Here is a 27,729-nt window from a genome sequence, read left to right on the forward strand (position 1 = left end):
TTGACTGCTCTTTATGCCCTTGCTACGCTTTCATGTGCTTTCATGACAGATTATGAAAGTCGAACATTAACTTTGAAAATAGCAGCGCACTAAGTTCACATGCAAATCATAAGAAACTCTGCCCTTGTGGTAATCTGTAGCACAAACTGATTTGGTTTGCATGTAGCTGACAAGGTGGCGTCTTCTTTTCAGGAACGCCAAAGCGGCCACGAGTTTCTTCATCTGTTGGTAGACGAGGTGAGTTGATGCCCCCCGAGTCTGTAGATGAAGTCTGGTAATCTTTATACCGTTGAGATTAATTAGGTTAAAAGTGACACGCATGATTACTACAATTATTTGAAGTTGTTGCATTTGGCAATGAGAATGCACCAAGAATCTCTTGACTCCCCTTGCTGGCTCAGTTGTGGGTTATTCTAGTATGGAGTATTCTAGGCTCTGATTTCTGGTTGAGATAGCTGAATTCCAGTAAAAATGAAAGGCAAAATGCTTATGTACTTAAATTTAGGAGCACGGTAAAGTACCTGAAGTGGTAAAACAATCAGTATTCGTGCAGTGCAATGTACTGTCAGTGATTGAAATGTGCTTGCTTCAGAGTCTGTGTGGCATCTCTCTGTGGCCTGTTATTGGCCACATAGGCGGGCATTAAGTTCAGTTAATTGTTGTCTTCGAAGAAATGAACATTCCAAAGCATTTATGTGCTTTGCTGGCAGTTGTGCAGGTTTAGCGTAGTATTTTAACCATTTGCTTGAATGCCCACAAGAAATTATGCTACATGCACGTCCTGGGAGAGGCATTTATTATATTGTTCCTCAGCACTAGTTCACAGGCAGTGCTAAATGTAGTGGCGTTATGCACATGACTGAAATCGAAGCATTCTACCTTCTTGCGTATATGGTGCCTTTTGTTAGGCCTACCTGGGTTTTATTAAGACAACTTTGCAAAAATGCTGAGTAATCACAAATACAATCATTGTAGAGGTGAGGTGAGACTAAATGAAATGCAATTTTGCCATTTACTAATTGCCATAACTATTATTGAGATCAAATATGTGGTCCTCGCTTGGTATGTCTGTCAGCTTTTCATCAAAAACGTGACTGAGCGAAATAATTACTCTTATCTCTGAGTGATATTCGAATTTGCTGCTTCCTCTTTGCCTCCAATTCACTGCAGTAGTTCCATTGAAGATGGAATAGCGGGCTCATGTTTTGCAGAGCCGCTGAGCTCTTCATTCACAAGTTAGCTTTTGACTCGGAAAATGTTCGTCTGTGCCATGGATGGATGAATGGATATTATGAGAATCCATTTTGAAATGGGTGGTTCTTATATTTACTTTCCTTGTGCAGTTATTGGCCCTTAGTACCTCAGTTTGTGTTAAAATACTATTGAACCCGATGAAAGTTTATTTCTATTTAAGTCTATTCTTTATCTTCCCTGGCTTTGTGCTACCAATATCTCAAATTCCTTTTACTGTTCTTCCTCGCAGATTCACTTTCCTTACCTCTATTATCTTCAAAGCACAAGACAGGGTTACTGTTTCCTAGACCTCTGGATGGATACTGTGGCAGGCTTAGAAAATAGGCCTTACAGTGTTTGCACTATTTCTACACACTAGAATCCTTTATGCATACACTGTAGCGTGCAGTATCGTGAAATAAATAATGTTGGCAAATCTTTCTCCTAAAACTGCATGTTCCTCAGACATCCTGATCTGACTTAGAGCAGTAGTGCAGCGGCCTTTGATCTATCGTAAATCATTCCCACGACAGGAGTTGACAAATATGCCTGAACTTCAGTAACTCTTGGCGGACACTGGGAGCAGTGCCTGGTTACAAAATTTTAGCTTTGTGCTTTCCTCTGCTTTGACTGGCGTAGTGTTGAGTAGAGAAATGTTTAACACGTTCGCTGTTTAACACGTTGACGGGTGGGCCATGGCAGTTGCTACGGTCACATCTTTGGGTCACGGTCACATCTATGCTAGAAATCAGCACAGAGAAAAAATTCTTTTTGCTTTCTGATCTGAGGCGTCGTGGCGCCATCTTTCTACACCTTGAAGTTTCAAAGGAGCACAACCCCTTAGTGACTCACTGGTGGGTCATTACTCACAGGAAAAGAAACTTCAAAAAGAACTGCTGCAGTGAACGTGACATACAGGAGCAAGTTTGCCTTAATCTAGTGATTCATGCGGTGATGCACCATTGGTGACTGCACTTATGGAAGCCACTTCGCACAGTCTGCTTACACATTGTTTTGTTATTTTTGAAAAATTTTTGCTTGTCTGCAGAGATTTCTGAGCACGCTGATCAGCACCTCATGAAGTACTTCTTCCGGAACGCCAGATTCTTTCTGGTGAAAAGCAACAACCACGAGAATGTTGTGCTCTCAAAGGCCAAGGTGAGTCGCTCACTGGGAGAATCGTGGATTGTATGGCCATTTATATTATGAGCTCGCAAGCTTAAAGCATATAAGGCATTATGTTAGAACCATCCATTTTGATTTACGATAAACCATACCAACTATTGGTTTTAACAGGTTTCAACAGCGGGAGCTGTTATTTTTTCTGATAGGTTCTCCTGAATGGACTGGATGGCTTTGTGCTTCCCAGTTAGGTGTGATGGAATGTTTTTTGGGGGTCAGTGTTAAGTGACAGGAATTGTCTTGTTCAGCTTTCTTTTTGCCTGAAAATGGGAATTCACCGCATTTGTGACAGGATGCTACACGGTTATCCTGTCTTCTTTGTTGAGTGCTTGTCATGCATTGTTCTGTTGTTAGCGCTTTCAGGCACACCTGGCCCATAGCGCCATGAAAGACCATATGTCGTCATCATTCTATGATGTACATGTCGTCTGGCGCCATTTGCAAACTATGGTAAACCTAATTAGCTTGAACAACCAACAAAAATCAGCCCTCTAACTGTAGGTTGCCAACATAAACGAATTTCTCTCATGCTCGCTCACGAAGTATGTTTTGTGCTTGGGGATCACTCGTACTCAGACTTGCCAAAATTTATCTCAGCCAGGCTCACTCAGACGAAGACTCATCAAAATTCTACTCAGCTGGGCTTACTTTCTCACTAAATTCTAATGCAGTGTCTCGTAATTTAAATTGCTAATGAAAATAATGATGGCACTAATTGCAAATGAAAATAATGATGGCACAAATTGTGCTAGAGAAAAAGAAGGCACACAAGAACACCCAGACATTTGTGTTCCGATTATGTAGTTATGTAGTCGGTTCTTTCTCCTTTTGGATAGTAATGATTTACCTCATTCAAATTTCTTGAATAGCCAGATGTTTTCTAAACGTACTATTGAACTTCTATAACTGAAGTATTTTCTTTGGTGTTTTATTTAAAGTAAAATAAAGCGCCGGCTCTATGCTGTCCAGAACAAAACTTTAAACCTTGTGGCACACACCTTTCTCTTTTTAGGGGGTGTGGTCAACACCACCTCAAAATGAAGCTAAGCTGAACCAGGCCTTCAGGGTAAGTTTTGTCAATCATGTACAAAGATACCAGTGTTAAAGGGAATGCTTAACCAGTATTAAGCCAATATAACTGGAACATTTCCTTGCCATTATCGGAAAGATGTGGCTATTGTAATCAGCTTGACTTACGTTTATACTTAAAATTACAAAATTAGTCTGTGGATCTTTATGCCATTTGTCGGTAATAATCAGCGGCAGAATACAAACTGAGCATTCAAATAGTGGACTATGCTGTGCGTCCTAGATGCCCAGTTATCCAGTGGTAAAAATTAAATTGTCACCTGTTGCATTGCAGGAGTGCAAAAATGTCATTCTGATCTACTCGGTTAAGGAAAGTGGCAAGTTCCAAGGTGAGTGCTTTTTCAACTCCAATTTGCTGGTCATTGCTGTTGTTATAGCATAATTTGGAGGTAAATGTCTAGGAAACGTGTAGCTTTGTACAGTTGTCATTCAAGGTGCAGGTGTCGTTTAGGTAGGCTGAAGCGGTAGTCTGTGCACCACTGAAGCATTTGGTGCATACCGATATTCTGGGGCATTAGCCTGATGTTTGGCTGTTGCTGTTTGACAAATAGTCAAACCTGGATATAATGAGCTTCAGTGTAATGTAATCCTTGATTTAACAAATCGTTTTGCTTTTCATTGAAGGCCGTGTAATTTTAGCCTCAATAAAAGCCAGTTTGTCTACCCACGATTTCAATGTAACTAACTGTTACCACTGCGGTGGCTCAGTCAGCTAAGGCGTTGTGCTGCTGAGCATGAGATTCCGGGATCGAATCCCGGCCGCGGCAGTCGCATTTCGATGGAGGCGAAATGCAAAAACGCCCATGTGCTTGCGTTGTAGTGCACGTTAAAGAACCCCAGGTGGTCAAAATTCATCCAGAGCCCTCCACTACGGCGTGCCTCATAATCAGAACTAGTTTTGGCACGTAAAATTTCAGAAAGAAGAAAGAAGAATGCTGTGAAAGAATATGGTACAGGTTCTATTGAATCGAAAATACACGTGTGGCCAGTACTAAAATGGTTTAATTATGTGTCATGGTTTGCGGATGCACCACACTTAGCAGAAAAAAAAAAAAAAAAAACATTGTCAGCAGAAATGTTGCAGCTAGCGACTTGGATCATAACTATTGTGGCAGTTTAGTCGCTACATTGTTGCGCTGTGGAGACCGAGGTTGCGTGTTTAAACCTGGACTTTTTAGTGGGGCTGAAATGAAAATACGCTTGTCTAGTTAGAAAGAGCCCCAGATGGTCAAAATTAATCTGGAGTCACCCACTATGGCGTGATCATCTGTTGAATGTGCAATGTTGCTCCCCGCCTTCACTATTATCCAGGTTTTGCACGTTTAGCGTCGGAGTCGAACCACGACTGCCCTACAATCCAGTGGGTGCTGCCGCCCGGTCTGAGTGCCAGGGCTCTGGGCGGCGTCTTCCAAGTGGACTGGATCTGCAGGTGAGGAATTGCAGTGATTTTGTTATTGAATGTAATTATGGACTTGGCTTCATCACGATTGCACAATCGCAAGGAATTGTCCCACCTTAGGAGCCGGTTAGAAAATTGTTTCATGAAAAATAAAAGTACAGAGAGGAAGAGTAATAAAACTACAAGAACACACAAAAAAGAAATGTATACATGCTTAAAGCACTGTAATGGCAATATTCCAAGCAATTCGCCAAACACATCTTCGAAATATAGAAACAAACTTTTAATAACTTACAACGAACTTGCAAGAGAGCTGAACAACTCATTCTTTGTCGGTTATCTTTGAGCAGCACTAGTTCAGGAAGTGCAGCCGCTTCGAATAAACCCTAAGATATCTGCTGTGGCAGCAAGGCATGTGCCTGTGAGGCATGCTTCACTGCTGCAGTTATTGCTTAGTGAGCTGTTGCACATGAGCTGTTCAGCGAGCATCCGCAGTGCACAATGCCCAGCGGGGATATGAGCTCACTGCACTCTGGTGAGTGTTAAAGTTTGTCTAATACCCAATAAGTCTGCCAGACAACACTTCTAGGCGAAGTTTCCTCTACCCCAGTTAGAAAACTGGCAGTTGATCTGCTCAGGTAGCTGTGGCTATAAAGGCAGCCCAGGAATGTGCAGAGGCATTTGCCAGCAACACCATGGCAAGCACAAAAAACAGAGCAAAAAAAGAAAAATAGATCAGTTTCACCGTTCTTGCTTCTTTGCTGCCTTATGCGTGTGTACTCATTGCTGCCTCTTTTCCTTACAGACGTGAGCTCCCTTTCACCAAGACTGCCCATCTATACAACCCTTGGAATGATGGAAAGCAAGTCAAGATAGGTCGAGATGGACAGGTAATACAGGCAGAGAGGATCGTGTGACCGTTTTTTTGTGGTTGCTGTGTGCAACAAAATGTACATGCAGAAACGATGTAGTGGCATGAGGCAGTGACGATCAGAAAACATTTATAAATCATTTATAAATATGTAATAAATAAATTATATAGTAAACCAATGAGGCAAAGGGAGGGGAAGGTACACACATGCACAAATGTGTATGAAGTACAGATGCAGACCACTTATAACGCAACCGTTGATAGTGCAGAACTGACTACAACGCGGCCTTTTCCGACTCCCGTTTACCCTCCCATGGAACTCCACGTATACGCATACCGCTTACAGTGCAGCCGCGCAAGAAGAAATACTGGTTGTAATGTGACTTCCCCAAGAAAAGCCCGCCGACAAGCGTGGTAGCGAGCACACTTCTCAACGAGTTGTGCCCGCCAATGGGAGAGGAGAGCAACGAGAGTGATGCGGAGGAGGAGCATGAGATGCGAAGCAAACGAATAAACGAAGAAAAAAAAAGCAGCGGCAGCCTGACGCGAGCACGTTGCCTAGGCAACGGAGAAGCCTTTTGCTCGGCTGCTTATCAGCGGTGCGCTTTGCACTGAACGTGGCTTCAGTTTCTGTGCACCCTTCGTGATGCACGTCGTGCAGTGCATATATTGAGCGTGCGACACTGCCAGTTTAAGCAGTGTTCTGCATATTTAGTTTGGAGCTATGAGGCTTTATGTGCACTTGTGGGTTTCAGCCGTTCGTACCAGTGTGCGCACATGGAAACTTGATAGGCATTTGTAGTAGTTGCCGCGGCTGATCGCCCGATAAACTAAACTCTGCTTCGTATGTGTTGTTGTCAGTTCTGCCCATACGCGTGATCGCATGTGTAGTCTCTATGTAATCGTCTACGGGTACGAACATATCAAGGGCGAGCTTTCCGCGATGGCGTGCCACTCACCACCCCCGCCGGCTAGGCCTAAACAGCGCGCCTTGTCGGCGACCAAAGTTGTGGTTTGGTGCCGAGTCAACGAAATTCGTTGCAAGCGGGAGAAACCTCCTTGTTAACGAAAGTGAGGGCACGGGCAACACTCGAATGGCGGCAACTTGGTCTGCGGTCGCCACGTTTTCAACACTGTGCATACATCTATCAGTCCGAGAAATCGGATGAGATGCTGTACTGGGCCTGAAATTTCGGTCGCCGTCATTAAAAAAATTTATTGTTACTACCTGCTTCATGCAAAGACCGCAGGTACTTGGACATAAACATTTACACATGCGTAAATTTAGACGGATGCAAAACTCTCGGATGCACGCTTCGATTCTCGGATATACGCGGCTGCTTGGTCTACATGTTTTGCATATGTGCAGGTTTTAACAATCGTTTTGGTTATAGTGCGGTACCACTTATAGTGCAGATATTCGCTACTCCAGCAACTTACGTTATAAGCAGACTACACTGTATATTTTGGCATGCAAAATAAATCTTCAGTTGTAAGTCAGCACTCTCTCTTTCTAGACCTATTAGTTAGCGCTGTTTTCGTTCTAAATACACGTGCTTGACTGCAAACCCTTTTGCAAGTTAGGTAGCCCAATTAGCCCCCATTACATTGACTTCTTTCCTTGATGCCTTGACATTTTGTATTGGCCTCCATGTTAATCTTCATTCAGTTGCCTTAAAAAAATTGGTGCTTCTGTGTGCAGAAAAGTCTGGCCGTGTTTTCTACTAGCTACTTGGCTGTTCCTCATTCAAATTTTTGCTTGGGACATCTAGCTTTGTGATGTGTTCAAGCCAAAGTGGTCTGAAATTCTAAGCTTAGCACTATGACCCTGGTGAAATGGTTAAGCAGTGTGTGCGTTACACATTACAAAAAACTCATTACACTTGAAGCACTACTTTTAAAATGTCCATCGGATCATCTGCATTGATTCATCTGTTAACTAGCACCTCTAGTGGAAGCAGTAACTTAGTGGCAGAGAATCAAAGGCACTAGGGAAGGTCGCAGTGTGCATGCAAAATGTTCCCAAGTCTTGCATCTTGAATTAGGTAATTCCAGAACATTGTTGCAAGCACCTGAAAATTCTGAAATTTTAGTGTCAAGATTATGCAAGCAATCGAGTGATAATTGTCCCATAAGCCAATAACACTTACCACTATCTTGCATCTTAAAAGGAAAAAAATAAAGGGTTAGGGGGAGAAAGGGACAAAATTACAGAAAAAGTTATAAGTGCTCACCATGCTACGTCTTGTGTCCCAGTCATTTCTTGCACTTTTTCTTTGTTTCGAAACGAATGGGATCCCACTTGCTTGGCTTGTGGTACCTGCGCACATGCCTGCATGGCTTTTATAGCATTAGACTGTGCTGTATACACACTGTACCAGTGGGAAAAGGAACACATCGATATTCTATCAGTGATTCTTGCAGAGGTGTATTTCAGAATGTCGCTTGCTGTCGTCGGTTGCGTGCAATCCCACTAGTGGAGCCTGTTTTATTTCAGTGTAAGAACAAGAAAAGTCATTCGCTTTATATCTAAATCTGGCGTTCCCTTTCACATTGGTGCATCATGTTATGTGCTGCTGGCTTTCGCACAGAGCTAACTCTTGTTGCTTCGTTGTCTGGTCACACTTGCGACAGGAAATCGAACCTCGCGTGGCTGAAGAGCTCTGCCAGCTGTTTCCCGTCGACGAAAACATCAACCTTCGCAGTATCCTGCGCCGCCGGGGCCGCTCGTCGCGCAGGAGCCCCACTCACCGCCGCCGCACCCCATCACGTCGTTCTGCGTCCCCCTGCGGCCGTGGCCACCGTCATCGCCATGCTCGCACCAGCGGAAGGGATGAAGCTCGTTTGCATCTGGCGAGGTTAGACCTGACGCCGGGACGCTTGTTGCTGTGGCAGTGCTGGACTGTGCACCACCCGTGCCGCTGCGGGACTCTGGAGGGTGGCTGAGCATATTGCAAGGCTCCCCCCTCTTGTTTTGGATGAGGCAGCGTGTGCTGACGGAAGCGTTCGTGCATGGATGGCCGATGAATAGGCCATCTAAAAAAAAAATTTAGAGTTCGCAAGTGACAATAGCCCTTTGACAGCAAGTGGCTGTTTACAAAGCCCGTCAAGTCTGGTCTGAACACCGACGATTTCAGCTGCGCACCTAGCTATCAATGTATCAGGCGGGAACTTTTGCGTTACAAAAGGGTGATAGGGGTAGTCTGAAAACGCTGTTTGTAATCCTTGCAGGAATGAAGGCCCAAGAGAGGAAATTCAATTGGGAACCTGTCATTCAGGGACTTGGTTATCGTAGGCTAGCAGTGCTGTATAAACTTGCGGAAAGGATGGATTTAGGCACGAAGAGTGAAAGGAGGCGTCTGTGACCTTCGTTGAGAATTAGAACTCTGGTATAGTGTCATTTAGTCATTTGAGACTGTGTGCCAGGCAAAGTGCATAGGAGTTGGCAGAAGCTCAGCTGAGGCGGTGGCCTTCTTTTGGTTTAGGAGTCAGCCTAAACATCTTAAATGCATATCGTAGAATGAATGCAGCGCATAATAGATAGTAGCTGTCTGCATCTTGCTGCTCACCATTTGCCGTTTTTCTTTCCCACCTGTTACCCGGAGAGTTGCCGCCGCGCCTCCAATCCTGGACTGTGTGCGCGGTGTGAGGAAAGTGCTCCCATCGTGACACCGATTGTCACAAGGCCCTTGCCCAGCTGCTGGGACTTTTACCACGGCTTGTGCTGTCTTCTCTGGAGATGATGAAGTTTGTCGTTGTCGAGGAAAGTGATGTGAGGCGGGAATTGAAGAGCAGTGCGCGCTAGGTCAAGGATGGGTGGTGGGCCATTGCATGGACTACTACTGCGTGTTCGCCTGGAGAAAGGTGGAAGGAGCTCGATTCTCTGGACTTGCGGCATGGTGTGTTTCGCCGGCACCAGTGTGCAAGGATTCTGCCGGGGAGTTGCTTAGTGTGCCCCCCCCCCCCTTCCCCCTACCAGTGAACGCGTTTTGTAAGGAGGATGTTTGTGATGAGGAGGACTGTAGGGCGTGACGCGAGAGGTCATGGGACGGGAGTCGCTAGGAGAAGTCGACCATAGCTTGAGGAGTTGCTGCTAGCAAGCTTGAAGAAATTGTGTTGTGTGTACTTCGTGCGGAAGGGAAGGGAGGTGTGCGTGCTTGGACTTTTTCTCTGAGAAGGTTGGGGTCTCACCGAGCCAACAGACCCCATTTGAAACCAGCAGCAGGCTGGGGAAAAAAAAAAAAAAAGTATGTCGTGTTTCCCCGTGCTGGAACTGTTTATGCCTACACTACCCACTATGGGACACTCAATCGAGATCCGTGCGCGAGTGAGACCTCAAACGTGTGGGACGTTGTGCAGGTCGCTTTTGCGGTAGGTGCGTGCTTTCTACCTTGATCCATTATTGGCACATCTTTCCTTGTTTTTCATTTTAATTTTTTGCTTCATCTACATCCTGTCAGGTCTTAAAGCTGTGAAAAAGGGGGCACCTAATGGTTCTTGCATTTGGCCTACTTGGATGACTTATTACTTCTTATGCACATTTTTTTTTTCTTTGTTGAGGTACAGAAGTTGCCTGTACATTTTTCTGAAGAATAGTTTAATCATTGCAGATTCGTAATTATGCATAGTTTGATTTAAAGGGTCTGTAAAAGCTGGCTAGCTGAAATGTCACTTTAAGGTCAGGTACTGTAGGCATGAGTAATCGTTTGTGTTTGGAGCTCAAAGTTAGCATGTTTTTTTATGGCATAGCAGAACATTGCCATAATATCCAGATGTTATTGAGAAGTATGAAGTCTGTAACGATTGGGGTATAAGTGCACTTGGACATCATTCTGTTTTCACTAGTTCGGACTGCATGGCTCTGTGCGTAGGTTTTGGATTAGATGGCCACATTGTATTGAGGCTAACATTTTAGCATAAGAAAGACACTATACCGAGGGCATCGAATGCACTTGTCACATTTTAGTTTGATGTGCCCCCCTCTGCAGGTTAGTCGACTACAAACACATATGTAGCTGGCTCATATCTTTTTGCATCTTCTTTCTTCTTCCGCCTCTTGGCTGTTGTGATCTTTGCCCTCTTTCGCAGGTGCAACGTCACGAGCGGCTGGTTCTAAGCTGTGCGACGCATGTCGGACGCTTTTGTTGGTAGTGTTGGCCGCAGTTTTCAGCTCAGCTGTCACGCATTCTTGGCGTAGATGTGGCAGTCTTGGTGACCGGTGCCTGTGCTTGTGTGCATGTTTAACCTGCCTTCGCTCTTGCGCCACTTGCTCCTTTCCAGGGTGCATAGTCGCCGGTCCAGAAATAGCCATGGTTCACATTCTCCACGACCGAGGCACCGTAGGGAGAGTTCAGATGATGGTAATGTCTGTCTGTACATTGTCATAGTGTGATCACGCTTGCTCTTGTAAGGTAGCGTCAGAGCTGCCCAGATTTGGCCAATCTGCTTGTAACACCGTGCATTTCTTTCGCAATGAAAATTTTTGAGATTTGAAATGAGTGTTTATGAGGGCGATCGACTAAGGGACAGTAACAACAGAAATACAGAAAGGGACAGTGCTATATAGTCGAAAGTGATCAATTGGCAATTTTTTCAGATGTGAACGATCCTTTTGTAGAAGTTTATCATACTAATGTGCTAAGTTTTGTATTCTTTTGTCATGCTAATCTACCATCAGTGACAGAAATCAGGATGTCACTTTTACCTGACCTGTAGCTCATCAGCGGGTTGCAGCTGATGTGTAAAAACTTGGAGGAAAGTTCTGAAATTGTAAATAAATAAAAAAAAATTGGTTGCCATACACTTTTCATCAGTGCCACTGTAACGAGTGAAGGCCAGTAGAAGAATGCTTTGAAATAGTGAATCATTCCTTTTTTTTAATTGTTTACAGTACACTTCCCATCATTACCACTAACGAGGGATGGCTGGTCAAAGTAGTCTTCATTGCGTATATTGCATTGTCCTGCTCTGAACTGCCTGCACCATTGCCTGACCATACCATCACATTGACATCTGTTCTATGGACTTTGATCTGCCAGTTGATCTCTTCTGGTGTCAGCTTCGTGGGTATCCAAAAACATGGTTGCCGCAAACTTCGCATTAAACAGGAGAGTGTCGTCTCCCATTGCTCATCAAAAACTGCTGGTGACTGGTGGCAGATTGATGGCCGGTGACAAAAATTTACTGGTGGCAGATTAGCATGGCATCAGCATACAAAACTGCTGTGCAACAATGAATTCCTACAAAAGGCTTGCGCCTATGCATTACTTTTTCTGACAACATAAGCATTTCTTCTTCTAATGTCCATGCCTCGTTTGAAAATTATTGGAACTTACTTTTTGTATTTTGTGCTTGTTGCTTTTCACTAGTGAAGCTCCTTTTGCATCTGTTGCGAGGGCCTGTGTAAGTCTTGGGCCGCGTTCACATCAGTGATTGACAGTGATCGTGTGGCCGACCACGTCTGGTGACCAAGGAGTTACTCGCACTAGCTGATGTTCACACTGGCTAGTGCGATCTGCATGTCGCCACACCGAAATGTCTCGCCTTTCACGTTTGCTCACGCCAGCATTGTCACATATGTCATCTTGCTGCTGCGCTGCTGTTTGGCTGAGCAGCTTTGCAACTGCAGTCGGGCAATTGAAAAATTTAGCCATGAGTGACTGGCCCAAAACAGTTGCTTTTCTACCAAAGTGACGATTTGTAGCCAGCTTGGTCACTCTAACTCTGCCAGTTGCCGTTGTGAATGAGCCCTTCGCATTAAGCAGTAGTGGAGCACTGAGAGCTATTTAGCAAGAAGTGAAACAAAACACTGAATTGGATTGCATAACTTTTCATTAATTCTTAACATGTTCATTAGGTTGCTGAAGTTTGCGCATCTTTCCTTGCATGTTTTGTGTGTGATCACAAATATGAAATTTCTAATTATGGTTTTTGGAAACAAATGTGGAGACTGCATGGTATAGGTTGGTCATTGCAGGAAAGAGGTGGGACAGGGGGGCTGTAAGCTAAAATTTTACATACTTACCTGCATGAGAGACCGTCATTTTGGGCTTCACTGCGAGATTAACCACTTGCACATGTTGCTGTTGTCTTGCATTCTCCTCCACCCGTTTAGGTTACCGCCTGGCTCGCCGTGGGAGGTATGGTCCTGATCATGAGTTAGTATCTGGCCTTACTCTTGCATTAATCAGTTTGTGTGTGTGTGCGCATAAGGGTAGGGCTTAGAGTAAGATATGTCTTTTGGTGTGGACACGGCACAACAAATGTATCTCGGGGGGGGGGGGTTTCTGATGCATCACCAAGTGGTCACCAAGTGAGAATACAGTTAAAATACACACATATCTTTGTTATATTGTCACATTGTCGTGACGGTGAAGAATAAGACTGCCAAATGCGTTTAACTCTTTATTGGGCGAACTTGGGCCCAGCAAGGCGGACAACATGCAAAGCACAACCATAGCGGCAAGCATGGTCGCCGGTCGTCGAAAATATGATTCACGGTTCAGGCGCGTCGGTTATTTGTACATGACTCATGTGCGTTCCAGCGTAACTGCTGGTGCTCATGTAAGTTACAGGTGGTACACCACTATTGGTTTCATGCATGCAATCTAACTATACGATTCTTTCACTATAGAATTGGTGACAGCATTCGAGAAAGGTGCTGTACAGGAAGGCGTGTCATGCGACAAGTGATAACCTTGTAACAGCGGTTAGCCAGGGAAAAGCGGCCATGGTCAGAACAACAGTGTAAATATGTCAATGTTCTAGTATGAAATTAGGTTTATCCATAAAAAGTTCTGCCTGTTATCGTCATACAGGCAGAACAGATTGGCTAGTCAACCATGTGGCTGAGATATAACATTTGATGCATCGCATACCAGTTATAGTGCAAAGCTCTTTACTCAAATGTTTTGTTTTTAACAAATCTTAATGTTGCACATTTATGTTGATTATTTTCCTGAAAAGGCCTTTTATCTTTCATTATGCAAAAACAGCAGTAAACATATTCTTGATGCATTTTTGGCATTGCTTTGCATAAGCATTAATACGTCCATTTTGCATTTACAGTGAACTGTACTCCGTATGGTTGCCAATTAAAAGATGTGTCGTGCGGTTTGCATTCATGCCATGATAAAGTGTAGCCATCATGTGGTGTGAAGTGGACCTAGTGATGCAGGTCAATCCTGCACTCAAAATATGCTGGAGATACTCTTTAAACCCTTTACTGGTTGCCCTTTATTAATTAGGAGGAAGCTTTTACTTGGGAGCATCTATCTAAAATCACATAAGAAATAGAGAAATGGTTCTGCTTGGCATCTGCTATGCTGCATTTGGTGAGGTTGTATTTACAAGGAAAGTTAAAATCTACCGACTGTTACAAGCAGGCTTGTTTCTTTGCCATCAATTAACAAAAATCGTAGAACATTGCAAAATTTAACTTAAAGAAATGGAAGCATCGAGCTTGCAGCTTTGACAGCTATATAAAAAGCAAAATATGACAATTCTGTAAATCTTCTTATAGGGCATATGCAAAATTCTGCGAGTGCACTCCCCCCCCCCCCCACAAGTTGTATGACCCACACAAGATGGCAGCCGTCGCACTAGAAGCGGTAGTAAGACAGAAGTGAATGAGCTGGTGCTGCTGTCCTCCCCATCAACTTCTCTGTTGAAGTGTTCCAGCACATGCAAGCTTAGGAAGAACCAACAAGGGACAGCACAGAGGGCTGATGCAGAGAAAAGACAGGAGATAATTGAAGCCCGCGAAATAGAGAAGGCGGCTTGCTACTTTGTGTGTTGGTGCATCACCCATTGTATTATCAAGAATGGAGCACCTGCACTTATCGATACAGGGGATGGCCTTTGTGATTGCTAGCAGACAATGGTGATGCGATGGCGTGCCAGTGTCTTCTCTTCCTTTTGTAATCTTGACCTTGAACTAGATCTTGCCCTAATCAGTCGTCTTATATTGATCAGTCTTTGGCAGTAATTGGTGAGCTGCCCTCAACAGAACTATTTTTTGAAAGTCTGCGCTTCGTCCTGGCCTTTCATCATTATCTCTACGCTTATGTGTGCTGTAACACGGCTATGATGAATGCATCACTATTTAGCCTGCCAGCAAAGATTACTGAAGACCAGTCTTCTCCCGTACTACGTTCTTGCTGTGCGCTAGCTTACCCTCAGCTCAATGGTGCGCCAAGCGGGAGGTTGGCCATCTCGCATAGGGCAACCAGCCTACTTCCCGTATTTTGTATATCCCTTATTGAGACATCTAAAGCGGGCAGAATTGGTGTATTTTACAATGTTCTTAACTACAGCGTAATTTGTTAGCAGGACTTTTATAAAACCCTCGTAAACATGGCAAACATTTTACATCAGTTGTAAACTTGTACATCACATTTGCCTGCTTGAGACGCTTTATAGAAACACTAAAGGCAAATATAAAGTCAAGCTAAAGTGATAGATTAATCCTTAAGAACATGTAAAGCGTTTACATTATCCAGAACAGAGCTTTAGTAATCAAGAAATCCAGGACATGATTTGAGACTCCACCGGGACAACCTAGTACTAACTTGATGATGTAGAAACTCCTCATTATAATTCTGTCACTTGTACTTAACCACTGATAATGAAAAAGATAATTGCATTGCAGCATGGAAGAAAATGCTACTTGTTCAGTTCTTTTCAATTCTTAGAAAGAACAGCTTATTGACAACGACTTAGAAAGAACAGCCCTTGACAACGACTTAGCGGGTGGGCAAAAGGCCACCCATGCTCTCATGTACTTGTAGTTTCTGTATTATGTAGTGCTGCTCTTGGTTTGTTGGATCGCGAAGCTCATAATAAAGAGGCAGCCACTTGCATGCGATATTAAAGCAACGTGATGGATGGACCCTGCCATACTGTCACATCTTGCTGTAGGACAATTATATACACAGGCGCAGCATCGAGAAAAACAAGGTGACCTTTCATTGTCTGAATCGGTACAATCGTATGCCTGTAAAAAAAAAACTCAGGCTTGACGTGAGGCCAACGTTTTAACCACAAGGTACTAGGTCTAGTTTAAATGCGCTATCGTCACCAGTAAAAATGCACTTTATGCCACCAGCAGTAAATGATGTCACATCTGACAGTTAGGAATCAAAACACTTTCGTGAATCCACGGCCTACGAGATGGAGGCTTGAGCAACACTGACCCTTCAGATGGCATTTTTTTTTAAAGCCAAGTGTTTTCTTGACTCAAAACATGCGCTATATGGTTTCTGGAATGGTATTTTAACAGTCCATGTTGACATAATATTTGCCTTTTGTGTTTCTTTAACAGATGCAGTTTAAAGAACTGAAATATCAGCTTTTGGTGCTAGGTTACAGATTTGCAAACTTTGGGCTTAGATTTCTTTTGACTTGCGTTTTTTTTGCCAATTTTTGTAAAATGTACGAGGCCTTAAATGAAAATCCTGGTACCAGCCCGTAGAATTCAGCTTTCTCCGTAGACAAAGTGAACTCAAATTGGTTCAGTACGTGTCTGGCAGCAGCATTTGTGTTTCACATCTATTTGAATAGGGAAACCAGAGTTGGCCCCAAGCTAAAAGCCTTCTCTTTATACTGAAATACGTTTTTTTTTTTTACTCGCCTTGATAACAGCTGTATCATTGCCCTGTCTCAAGTGGCTTCCAAAGCGTATAAAGGGTGTCCTAGCCAACATAACCAAGCCTTAAAAAAACAAAAAAACTAGTACAATATACGATTGTAAGACCTGTGCACTGTTCAGTCATCTGTCTTCTTCGACCAACATAACTTTTGTGTAGTAATTATCTTGGTAATTGGAAAAAGAATGATTAGAAAATTAAACAACTACTTGACTAATGTTAACGAGGACACCCTAAACTTGTGAATGCTGTCCCAGGCTTTCCATTTCGGTGGCAGCTGTATGTTGTCTCTTCGGTGACCCCGCTGCATTCAGTTACTGATTTGAGTTGTGCAAAAAAATTGTTTACAGGGTGCCCATGGACAGATATCCAGTCAGGAGAGATCAACCTTCTATGAATGGGGTACGTACAATGAAACAACTGCCTTTGAACAAATTTCACTCGAGTGGGGTGCTCCTGCTTAGAATTTAAGGGAAGCCTAAGAGACCCTCCAGGGTCATGTTACACACTTGCATTTCCATTTGAGAAGATGTAAAGAAAGCGGGGTTTGTACACCACCTCGAAATTCTTGAAAAACCCTTGAATTTGGAAAAAAGATTCAAGGGCCCTTAAAACTCCTAGAAGCTAAATGTGGCCCTTGAATACCTTGAAAACTGGTAGCTGGTGTTGGGGGGCAAATTTCAAACAATCAAAGTAATGAACTTCGCGTAGGGGCTATGCCACGGACTCTGTCTATGGGGAAACGATCCTACATAATTTCTTTTGAAAATGTTGCTAAACGATTTCAATGCGGCATGTACACAACCACCAATGACAAGTTTGTTTAAATCCCCATTGCCATCATGAAGCTAGAAAACAAGTCGAGTGAGCCATGCCGTACCACCATTTTGTTGTTTGGCTAGCTGGTTCACATTATAGCCATCGTGGCTCCATTTTTGGGTCCTAGGCTCTAAGAATGCCTGGCAGAAAATAAGTTTCAGTCATTTGGGTTTAGCACCACGAGTATTTTTGACTGAAGCTGGACACTTGCTACTTACCTGCAAGAAATTGCAGCTAGAAAGATGATTTTGCTAGGCTTCAGTGTAGGGGTATGAGTTAAGGTTTGTTTCCCCGTCATTGAATGCTGGCCTTTTGCATCTCTTGAATCCCTTGAATTGTCGTTGAAGTTTTGTGTTGAATGTTCTGTACAGACCCTGAGAAAGTGTTCATTGTAAACCTGCAAAAGGGTAAACAAGGTATTGTGGTCAATTTCTGTGCCACCCTGGTGGTTGCTTAGCTGTAGCAGCATTGTGGCTGGTGTCCGGCCCCTGCCGAAAGTGTGTGAGGCAGCTTTCCTACACAAAATTACCAGAGGGAACTCTTGATCGCTGCGATAGTTCAGCTATCATTGGGAATGATATGCATTAGCATGGATTTGTCTAATCTTTTGTCGCTTCAGACGTCGTCAGTGGCATTATTTGTTAAGCTTTGTCTTCCTAAATTTCCCAGCCGTATCTTTTTTAAATGCGTGAGAACATTTAAGTTTGAGCACATGCATAATCATTGCAATCGTTGCACTTGTAAAAGAATCTTTTGTTGGAAATTATTAATTTTCAGATTCACACAGCCATTTGAAGCCAGAAGGACGAAATACTGCTCATTATTCCCACACTAGCTGAACTGCCGTACTTGTAGGTTTCGTACAAACTAACACCAGAGTTACCTTTAGGAACTTTTGTAGGAAGCTTTACGAGGACAACAACCTTGGGTGCAACCATTACCACCTGTAGAGGTCGAGGGAAATGGTGGTGCTATGGTATGCATGGGAATGCTGAGAAGGGGGTGCTACAGATAAAGTTTTCGAGAGCCAGTACACCTCGAAAGATGTGCCCCTGGACAGGTGTCACATCTGTCACAATAGTTAAGTCTCTTGTAAAACAGTGGCCAAGATTTCTTCTTTATTAGTATAGAGGAATTTGTTAGTGAAATATGATGAGTACACATGCCAGTGTGTAGTTGTCACACGTGAACAGTACTTACGATGGTTCACTGTATTTGAAAGACTATACTGTTCATTGTAGGTTTTAATTTCCTTGTTTATTTTTTTATAGTATGTTTGGGAAAGCAGTAATGTGAACTATATTTGGAAAGAAGCGAGACTTGTTGTGGAGCCTTAATTTGCAGAAAGCCTTTATCTACACAGCCATGACCATGTTTTGGGCTCAGCTGCGTCCATGATAAACCCAACTTTGTGTATAGCTGATGATGTCCTAGTAGTTAAAAAAAAATAACTGAGTCCGTGGTGTTAATTTTGTTACAGTAGTTCTAAGGAATCTTTAGGCAGAGAGTGCACTCAGGCTTTCAAATTATGCTGTATCAATAACGTGCAGTCCAATGGTGAAACTAAAGGAATTTCATATTCATCTGGGCATGCTTTGCTAAAAGGAGTTGTTTCAAGCTAGCTTCAAAATCACATCATCCCTTTAAGGGCATTGGAAAAAGTTTCCAAATATTGCCATGGTAGACTCCCTGTAAGGTGAACTTGAAAGGGCCTTTGGAAATTTGTCTTGTCAAAAGTTCAGCTTTAAAGAAAGCGGCAATAAATCAGAATCTGTGATGAGCTTACGGTCCACCTCGAAAGATCTCTTGGCATTGATGGAACCAAACATGATGTTTGTTTTAAAAGGTAATTATCTGATGTACAGAAAATTGTGGACAATAATACAAGGGGTCGCTTGATGATAGGTGAATTATTTTAATGAAATCTCTTAGTTGCTACACAACCTCAGTGTGTTTCTTTTTTATTTCTACTAAATTCCCAAGCCATGCTTTAATTTTTTTTTGCAAATTCTGAACTCTTTTATTGAAAAGTTGTTGCTGCTTAGAGCTCGGATATCGTCATATTGACTGCAGTGCCCTGTACTCTGTACCCGTTAGTCTTCACCTGACTTCAGTTCAGCTTCAGGTGATATGCCTTGTTGCCTTTTCTGTTTACCCTTTCATTGTCCTTGATGACTACTGCAGCAGTAGCTATTATGGGTTCTTCTAGCTGTCTAAAAAAATTGGGTGTAATGTAGAAAAAAGAAAACAAGCTGGTGTGTCTTAAAAGCCATTACACTCACTCCAGAATGTAACTGAGGTGTAAAAAAAGGTGCTTCAGGAGCCCTTCAACAAATATTGCTGTTCTTGCTGCCATACTTAAACTCGAATTCTTCAAGGATAAAAGTTTATTAACAGGGGTAAAATGCCTCAGGCAGGCTGGCTGACATTTTGATAGGTGGGCCTATCTGTCTTCTGCTTTCTTCATCCTTTCTTCAGGGCTTTGCCAAGCACTATGATCACTGCCTGCCGTTATCACTGCACTTATGTCCTGATTTCGTGGGAAATTGAATGAAGGCCCCAAAAAGTTCAGTTTAAAGGGAGTCGGCTCTATTACTGAGCCCAAGAGGGGGATATGGTGGGATGTTCTAGAGAAGTCGTGCTGTTTCACTTGAATGGTTACCATGGAAATGTTGCATGATGCAGCATAAATGTTGCGCTATTTGAAAGAAGAGTCAAACTAACTTGAGGCATCTTGTCAATGTGCTTGGCATAAAATGTGTAATATTTATGTCTGTTATACTTGTTTTATGTTCCTTGTAATTCTTTCCGTCTTTCTTTCTTTTCTCCACTGTTTTCTACTTGCCTGATATCTCTTTGTGTATGTAGAAGTCTTTCTGGGAGATGCACTTGCAAGTATGCCTGGCATGCTTTCTTATACATTTTTGTGTGATCATTGCCAAGTTTTTGCATTTCATAATGGCCTTGCTTGCAATATGAAGCAAACCGTGGAAGTTTTCTGGTTCAATGTAAGGTGTGTTAATTAAAGGGTGCACACTCATCGAGTTTTGGTTCCTGACAATGTGCTCTTTGTTAACTAGTGACAACATGATGCATGTAGAGCTGCAGATGCAGTTTAAGTTTTGCGGATGTAAAACAGAACACTTCAAATTTTCGAACAACACAACACTGTTATTTACCGAAAATAACTGCGTGGTGATGGATAACGAGTACGAAAAAGAATGTGGGTTCAGATAAGAAAAAAGGAAGAAAAGCGCAGACTTCAAACCGGGATTTATTCATAAACATGCAAGTAATTTATAAGCCTTATCTCATTGATCTTGCATAAGCAGGCTGAAACGCACAAAAAAAAAACTACTAACATAAATAACATAGTTTGCATTGCACTGGTGTATAAATGTTGATTGTGCAAGATAGCCTGCAAGAAGCAGTGTCTCGCGATAGCTCAGCGGCCATAGTTCTGCATACGATGACTTTTTATTTGATAGCTTTACATTTTGTATGTTTACGCCAATAATATTCGATTTGGGAGAATTGGTGGTGAGTACAAAACTCCACAATTAACATACTCAAGATGATAAAAGCTCAAATTATGTGAGTAGCAGTGGTTATAGTATCGTAAAAAACATGTATAGCTTGGACCTGCATATAGTGCGACGAGTAATTTAGGGCAGCAAAGATGGGAAAAAAAGTTTTCATCCGCATGTAGTCCAAGGAAAACGGTCACTGAAAGCATTTATTTCTATTGCACTTCAACTCTTTAGTCATTCTCTATTGCACTTCATTCTTTAGTCATTCTCTATTGCACTTCATTCACTCTTTAGTTATTGTCTATTGCACTTCACTATTTACTCATTGTCTATTGCACTTCATTGTTTAGTCATTGTCTATTGCACTTCACGATTTAGTCATCATCATCTATTGCACTTCACGATTTAGTCATCGTCATCTATTGCACTTCACGATTTAGTCATCATCATCTATTGCACTTCACTATTTAGTCGTTGTCGGCCATTACACTTTCCTCCATGGGTCCCTTGTCGGAGATATTCTCCCATGGAAACTCATCTTCAGCACCATCAAATACGTTCGATATCGAACATTTCTTGAACGCACGACAGACGAGTTCCTCAGGAATGCAGGCCTAAGCGTCAGCGATCCAAGAGCAGAGCATCGCTGGAGAGGCCTGTTTCAGCCGTCCGGCAGGAGTTACTTCAGGCTCTCCCGACTTCATCCACTCGATGTAGCAGCACTTGATGCACTCTTTGAATGGTTTATTTATACACACGTCAAGCGGTTGCAACTGAGATGTCATCCCGGGATGACGACGAACTCGGTACCGGCATTGCGCAGCAGTCACAACAAAAAGTGTTCAGGACAAGTAGTGATGGGAGCCCCAGCAGTGCTCCGGGCTTCCGACACCACACGAACTTTATCCGATCAAGCACCAGTTCTTTGTCCATCCACCCTTTTTCTTGACAGTGGACAAAATTTTTAACCTTGTCCTTTTTCGACAGAGTCTTCCATAGGGCTTGTGATCGTCTGCTGTGCAGATCAACATTTCGGTGTGACGCATCTTCTCATTTCCACTTGACCTTGCGGAAAGTTGCCTGGTGCGTTTTTGCTGCACCATTAGTGCAGAGGGCATGTCCATACATACTGCCATTTGATCATTGCCGATCTGGTCCAGTTGGAAGGTGACCGATTTTCACAGCGAAATCATGGGATGCTGAAAGGCCACAAGCAGCTCTTCGTAGCTTTCTTGCAGCTTCTGCGATATCAGCGTGTGCCAACGTAAAGAAAGTTCAGTTCGGTGCATAAAAAGCGACACCCAGTGCTTACTCACTTTGAAGTCCGTTCGGGGAAGTCAGCGTGGATGTTGCAATGTCAGCGTGGTTACAATGGTGACTGATAATAGCGCAAGAACCTGATGATGATAGTGTCAAGCAATACCGAAACAGGAACTACGAATTTGGGCTGAAAATTCTTGGGATCTACATATAGTACCGGGTGTGAATCTCACATGTTAAAATGTGGAAAAAAAGCCTCGGACTATACGGAGGGTTTTTACGGTAATTGTAGGTCATTCATGATAATTAAAAAGTCATTTATGGTAGCATATGGTGAAGCCTCTGCTCGGAACTATATATACACATCTACAGTGCACACCTTCATATGGACTCTGGCTGACTCGAAAGCTGGTGCCTGGCCTTGCTCTGGTGCTATGCTGAGAGATTATTCTAAGCTGCTGGCTTGTTCCTGCTTAAATTTAGCCCTCAGGTAGCATTTTGCCATTTATTTCATTTGCACAATGTTTGGATGCAGTATTCAGAAGTCTGTGTCAAGGTGCAGCAGTGCTATTACTTAGATTGTGTCAACCAAATTATAGCGCCATCTGTGACTGCTGACTGCTGGGAGATGTGGCTTATGCCGTGTTTTACCGTAACAATGGCAGGCAGTACTATTTCTTTTGCTCAGAGAATTTACTTTAGTCTCACATTACTGTATAAGTTAGCAAACAATACATTGCTTAAAAATTTACCTTGAAGTGCTCTCCGTGTGTGAAATTCGGGCTTGGAAAATCGAGCAGTATAGCCACATAAGGCCTTTGCACCTGTTTTTCCTTATTTGCGCAACTTTCTACCTAAACCCATACTTCAGACAGGCAGCAGGCAGTGATGCCCCAGTTTTTACTTTACTGGGGATGTTGACTGCAGTTTTGATACTTTGTGAAGCACCATGTGTAACACTGTGCTGTTGCTGTTCTTTCTTTGCACATTGTGTGAAACTGCTAATTTTTGGACGCGGCAATATCTCCCCTCCTTTTATTTTAAATCAAATAGGCTTACCAAGACTACCTCAGGGAGTACCACCATCATCAAAGACCACCCTTGCCGCCAATGCCATATGGGCCACCGGTAGGACATTCTTTTTCTCATTTTCAACATCACTTAAGGGCGTTTGCAATGATGGCACTTCCATGCTACATTGTGGAACTGTTGCAGACAAGTCGTATGGCATTGTGAGGAAGCGAAGTAACTACCATGTTCTGTGTTCGTGATCTTGCAGGCGCAATTGGAGAATTGTGACAGATATTGCGGGGCGTACATTTTCCAAGATCAAGGCCCACACTCGCTTAACAGATCTTTTTTTGTAAATGCCATCTGTGATTATCGAATACAATGATGGCAAAAGCATCATTTTATCAATGAGCAAAACCCTTCTGTGAAATCTGATATGCTGGTGCTGCTATTGCTTGTCAGGAATACAGTAATTTGGAGTGACCACTGCTTTGATAATCTAATGGTGTTTTTCACGGGCCGATCTCGAGCGGCTGCCAAAATCCTGGAGCAAGTGCTTGGATTTCACTAATCCAAAGCTGCCAGTGGAGAGCAAAAGTGCTCCCCGGTGGATCTTAGCTGAAGTCTGTGAGCACATGTCACACAAACCAACTTCCGCTCTGTATATTTCCATGGCAACCAAAGTTACCGTGTAACAGCTGGCGGAAGCGACATATGCTTTTTGTCCTATTTTTGCCCGAACCTGTGCCTCGGCAGCAAAGCATGTAAGAGCGATCCGGCAAGGAGCGAGTTGATCCAAAACGACCATTAGAAAGTGCTAACCCACTTCAGATCGACCAGTGAAATACGGTTTCGCTGCCGTGGAACAAGAAATCCTGCTCCAGAACGACCAGTAAAAAACACCATAAATTCTTGCATCAGCTACACATGCAGTACATTTTTTTGGGCTCTCTGTGAAACCCTTTAAATTTGGAAACGTGTTGACATGCTTTTATGGCCACTTTTGACCACTTACAAGTCTTGTGTGCTGAATTATTCAGAACTCTTGTCACCATCACTTACACGAAAGGCGTAATAACATAACTTTATTTGCACAGTGGCATACGCATGGCCAGCATTAGCTTGGCCATCACGATAGTGCCAGAAAGGTTTTTTTTTTTTTGATGTTGCAAGTGCTTCTTCAACATGACGTATAGTCTAGGACAGTATCAAAAGAACACGCTGTTACTGTTGTATTGTTCTGGTCTTGTCAGTCCAGTAGCCATTGTCTGCAAGCTACAGTCAAACCATGAGACAATTAAGCAAAGCCACCTAGCTAGCTGGCCCACATTTGTCCGTTTATTGTGTGCATGCAGCGTTGGTTGGTGTATATATTGAACAGTCATTTTCTCAGGTGGCTTTCAAATTGACATTGACCGAAATGCAGGTTGTATACACACAAGCATAGTGCATATGGAAACGAGTTGACTTGCTTTTATGGCCACTTTTGACCACTTCTTTTTTAGAGAGTCCATTTTTTGTACTCCCTATTATTCAGACTTATAGGCAATCTATACTGAGGCCGTGTAATAGCATGGTGACTGTATGTACCTTTACAAATCTTTAGTTAGGGTGACCTGTTAGTCAAGAGGATTCATTTTTCAAAATGTGTCCTTTGCTTGCGAATATGGTGACATTGGTTTACAAGGTTTTGTCATGGCAGTTTATTCGTCACTGCTTTTACCATCATAATATTTGTTGAGTAGTTGGGACAGTAAAGAGAAACAATAAATCAGTTAGGGAGATGAAGTATTTATTCAGAAGTCTATTTTTGTTAATATTGCAGTAGTAGGTTGATTATTAGAAGAGAAAATGGACAGTTTCATTTGTTGAATTTCTTGTCAAATTGCCAGAGCCAGTACGTCAGTGTGATATCACGAATTTAAGTTTCAAAATTTTTATATTTTCATATCTGCACCATTGTGGATCAGTTAGTCCTAGAAACTTGCTACATTGACTATTTGGCTCTTGTAAAATACAATGTAGTCCATCTTCGCTGATAAATAATTACAGTAAAATCTATAAATGGAATTGATGCTTAAATGGAACAGTCTTATGTTTGGTTGGTTTTGTATTAAAGGCTATACAAAAGAAATTTGTTATACGGAACAATATTTTCTACAACTCCGGTTAAACTGAACTAAAAATATTACGGAAAATGAAACTGAGTACCCAATCTTGGTGGCATTGCGACAGGCATCACTGTTTCACCTTTTTGTGTTTCACCAGTTCTCTGATATCGCTAAAGTGGCTTTTTCTTCCTTTTGTTGGTGCCATAGTTAGTGTGGCTTTTTCTTCCTTTTGTTGGTGCCATAGTTAGTGGGGCTCTGTCGTGGTTGTGGATTACTGTGTTTTTTTGTTTTTTTTTTGTTGGCAGTGTCGGTGAGCTAGCAGTTTGCTTAGCGTTTCCAATGGCAGCATAGAAATGCCCGCATAATGCATTCACACTTGAGAGCGAAGATCAAAGTCAACAATGACTTTGAGAGTGATTGTTTCACTAAAACCTCCATTCTCTTTGACTAAATGACTTTTTTTTTTCTTTATGTAGTTATGTTTTATGCTGTTAGCTCTAGTCAGCGACTGTGTGCAAGTAGAAAATTTGTAAGCAGCAGCTTTGTAACAAAATCTGCTACACCTATTATCTGTTGTTGGCAATAATGTAACTGCCACTTTTGAAAGAGCATCTTGTGTACACTTGAGCTCAATCTCTCTCGGTAAGTAAAACTCGTTATAAATCATTATAAACTGAACTTTTTTTTCCGTGGTCCCTTGAAGTTCCGTTTAACGAAACTCTCCACTGTAGGCCTGAGCAGACACCACTAAAATCATTGAAGTCTCGGCAAGCTGGTGCAAAAATTTCAAAAGTAGCATCGCCAGCTGTCTTTCGTTTTTTGAGTCTTTTGCGGATTATCAAGTCTCCTCTTTCAGTAAGAATGGCTTTTCTGGTATAGTAGAAATCTAATTTACTAATAGATCGAAACATAGTTTGTCTGTAGTATCCCTTCAACATTTCATTCAGTATTTTTTAATGACTACATACTGACAATGTTCCTCTCTAGTCACTGAAGGGTGCACACTGCCTTACGATTTGCACATATTCATGTTATCGCCACTTTCTTTGTAAGAGGAATAATTCCAACATTTCTCTTTGTCCTGGCTGTAAATATGATGTGGCTGATTGTAGCTTCCTGTTCACTGGCTGTTGATTTGACATAAAGTTCTTTGCTTCTGCAGCCACCTTTCCCCATGGATGCCATGCCGTACCACTATGACCGAAGCTTGCATCACATTGACTACAACCATGGTGTGGCATCACGAGCTTCAAGGCAACCAGAGAAGCGATCGGTATGCGAGGCAGATTAGTGTGGCTCTGTTTTGTTTCTGCTTTTAGTAATAGTTGCATTATTATTTGACACGGTCATTATAAAGCCTAGAGTAAAGACAGTAATTTGGTTAGGTTTGTAGACATACTTTGTTAGAACATGCTCAAGGTCTAGTCACGAAAAGATTACTCATTAGCTTCGAAAATTATGGCCAATGTTTTGTTTGTTTCGTACCTTGTCAAACGGTTTTTGATGTTACAGGTTGTTGAGGTTTGTTCAATAATTTATAACTGTATCAAATAATACCAGAGCAGTGTTGACAGCTTTACTAAAACTTCTGTCACAAGTGCATGTTCATCAGCCATAGAAAACAATAACCATTGAAACCTGCAAATCACCTCTGTTGTGTCTGTTCATTCAGTAGAGCCAGTAATGCTCACAGATTCCAACAGTTAGTTTTGATCGGTTGTTCAGCTTGCGCGATTGAGAAAGGTATTGTGAGTGAAAGGCTTTACAGCGGTAGTACCTATCCACCATGCTTTTTTCCTTCTTGTTAATTTGCAGTATGAAATGACGGTCGACGACTTCATCAGGAGAACAGCGCGACCCCCACCAAGCCGTGTCGAGCGCCGATATCGCGAGCGACGGTGAATGGGCATCACCCCAGTTGATCTCACTGAAGAAGACCATTGTACATTCATCCTATCATAGTTTCCAACTCATCTTTATTTTACAGCCTCAATGGCCTGTCAAGGGCCCAGAGGTTATTGTTGTTGCTACATGCAGCCTGCGAATTCTTGCAGTGCTGTGTCTGGCGTGATCCCATCCCCCCTTAATACTTTGTACATAATGTCCGTTGTGCATCTGCTGCTGCATGTGAAAAGAGCAACATGCAGACTACATGGTGTGTCTGAGTGTAATATCTTTTTTATGTGTTGAAGAGAACTAACATTGAAAACATTGACTTCCTGTTATTTTTGTATGTTCCTCAAAAACCCTGTTCAGAACTTGTGCACACCTATGAACCCCCAGAAGGAATGTGTCTGTTGTGGAACAATAAAAGGGCTGATGTGTAATCTACTCTTCATTGCAGTGGGTCCTCTGTCCAGTTTTATCTAGTTCATCTAGTGCAGCATCATGTCAGCAATGTGCTAAGCTTGAATTCAAATCTGTGTTGCATGCAAACAGTGCATGTATTTTGCATTGTTAGAAAATGATATGGCTGCAAAGTTTTATTTTAGAATGATGAGTTGCACAAGGAACTACTCTTGGGGCATGCTAGATACAGCATGTGCTTTGTTGAATGAACATCATACTGTTGTTTTAT

General features: G+C 42.6%; 1 protein-coding gene across 1 annotated transcript; it reads left to right on the plus strand.

Moving 5' to 3' along the window:
• Nucleotides 1-192: 192 nt before the first annotated feature.
• LOC119434725 (YTH domain-containing protein 1-like) lies at nt 193-27,478 on the plus strand (the record flags this gene model as incomplete). The annotated part of the gene is made up of 13 exons (XM_037701805.2): nt 193-237; nt 2,282-2,391; nt 3,428-3,481; nt 3,779-3,833; nt 4,816-4,933; nt 5,709-5,793; nt 8,409-8,632; nt 11,055-11,134; nt 12,889-12,931; nt 16,771-16,822; nt 23,083-23,157; nt 26,314-26,424; nt 26,967-27,478. Coding segments are annotated over 13 exons (1,139 nt in total), but the record flags the coding sequence as incomplete, so codon positions are not given.
• Nucleotides 27,479-27,729: the final 251 nt, after the last annotated feature.

Source organism: Dermacentor silvarum, unplaced genomic scaffold, assembly GCF_013339745.2.
Source record: "Dermacentor silvarum isolate Dsil-2018 unplaced genomic scaffold, BIME_Dsil_1.4 Seq197, whole genome shotgun sequence".
NCBI classification, from domain to species: Eukaryota; Metazoa; Arthropoda; class Arachnida; order Ixodida; family Ixodidae; genus Dermacentor; species Dermacentor silvarum.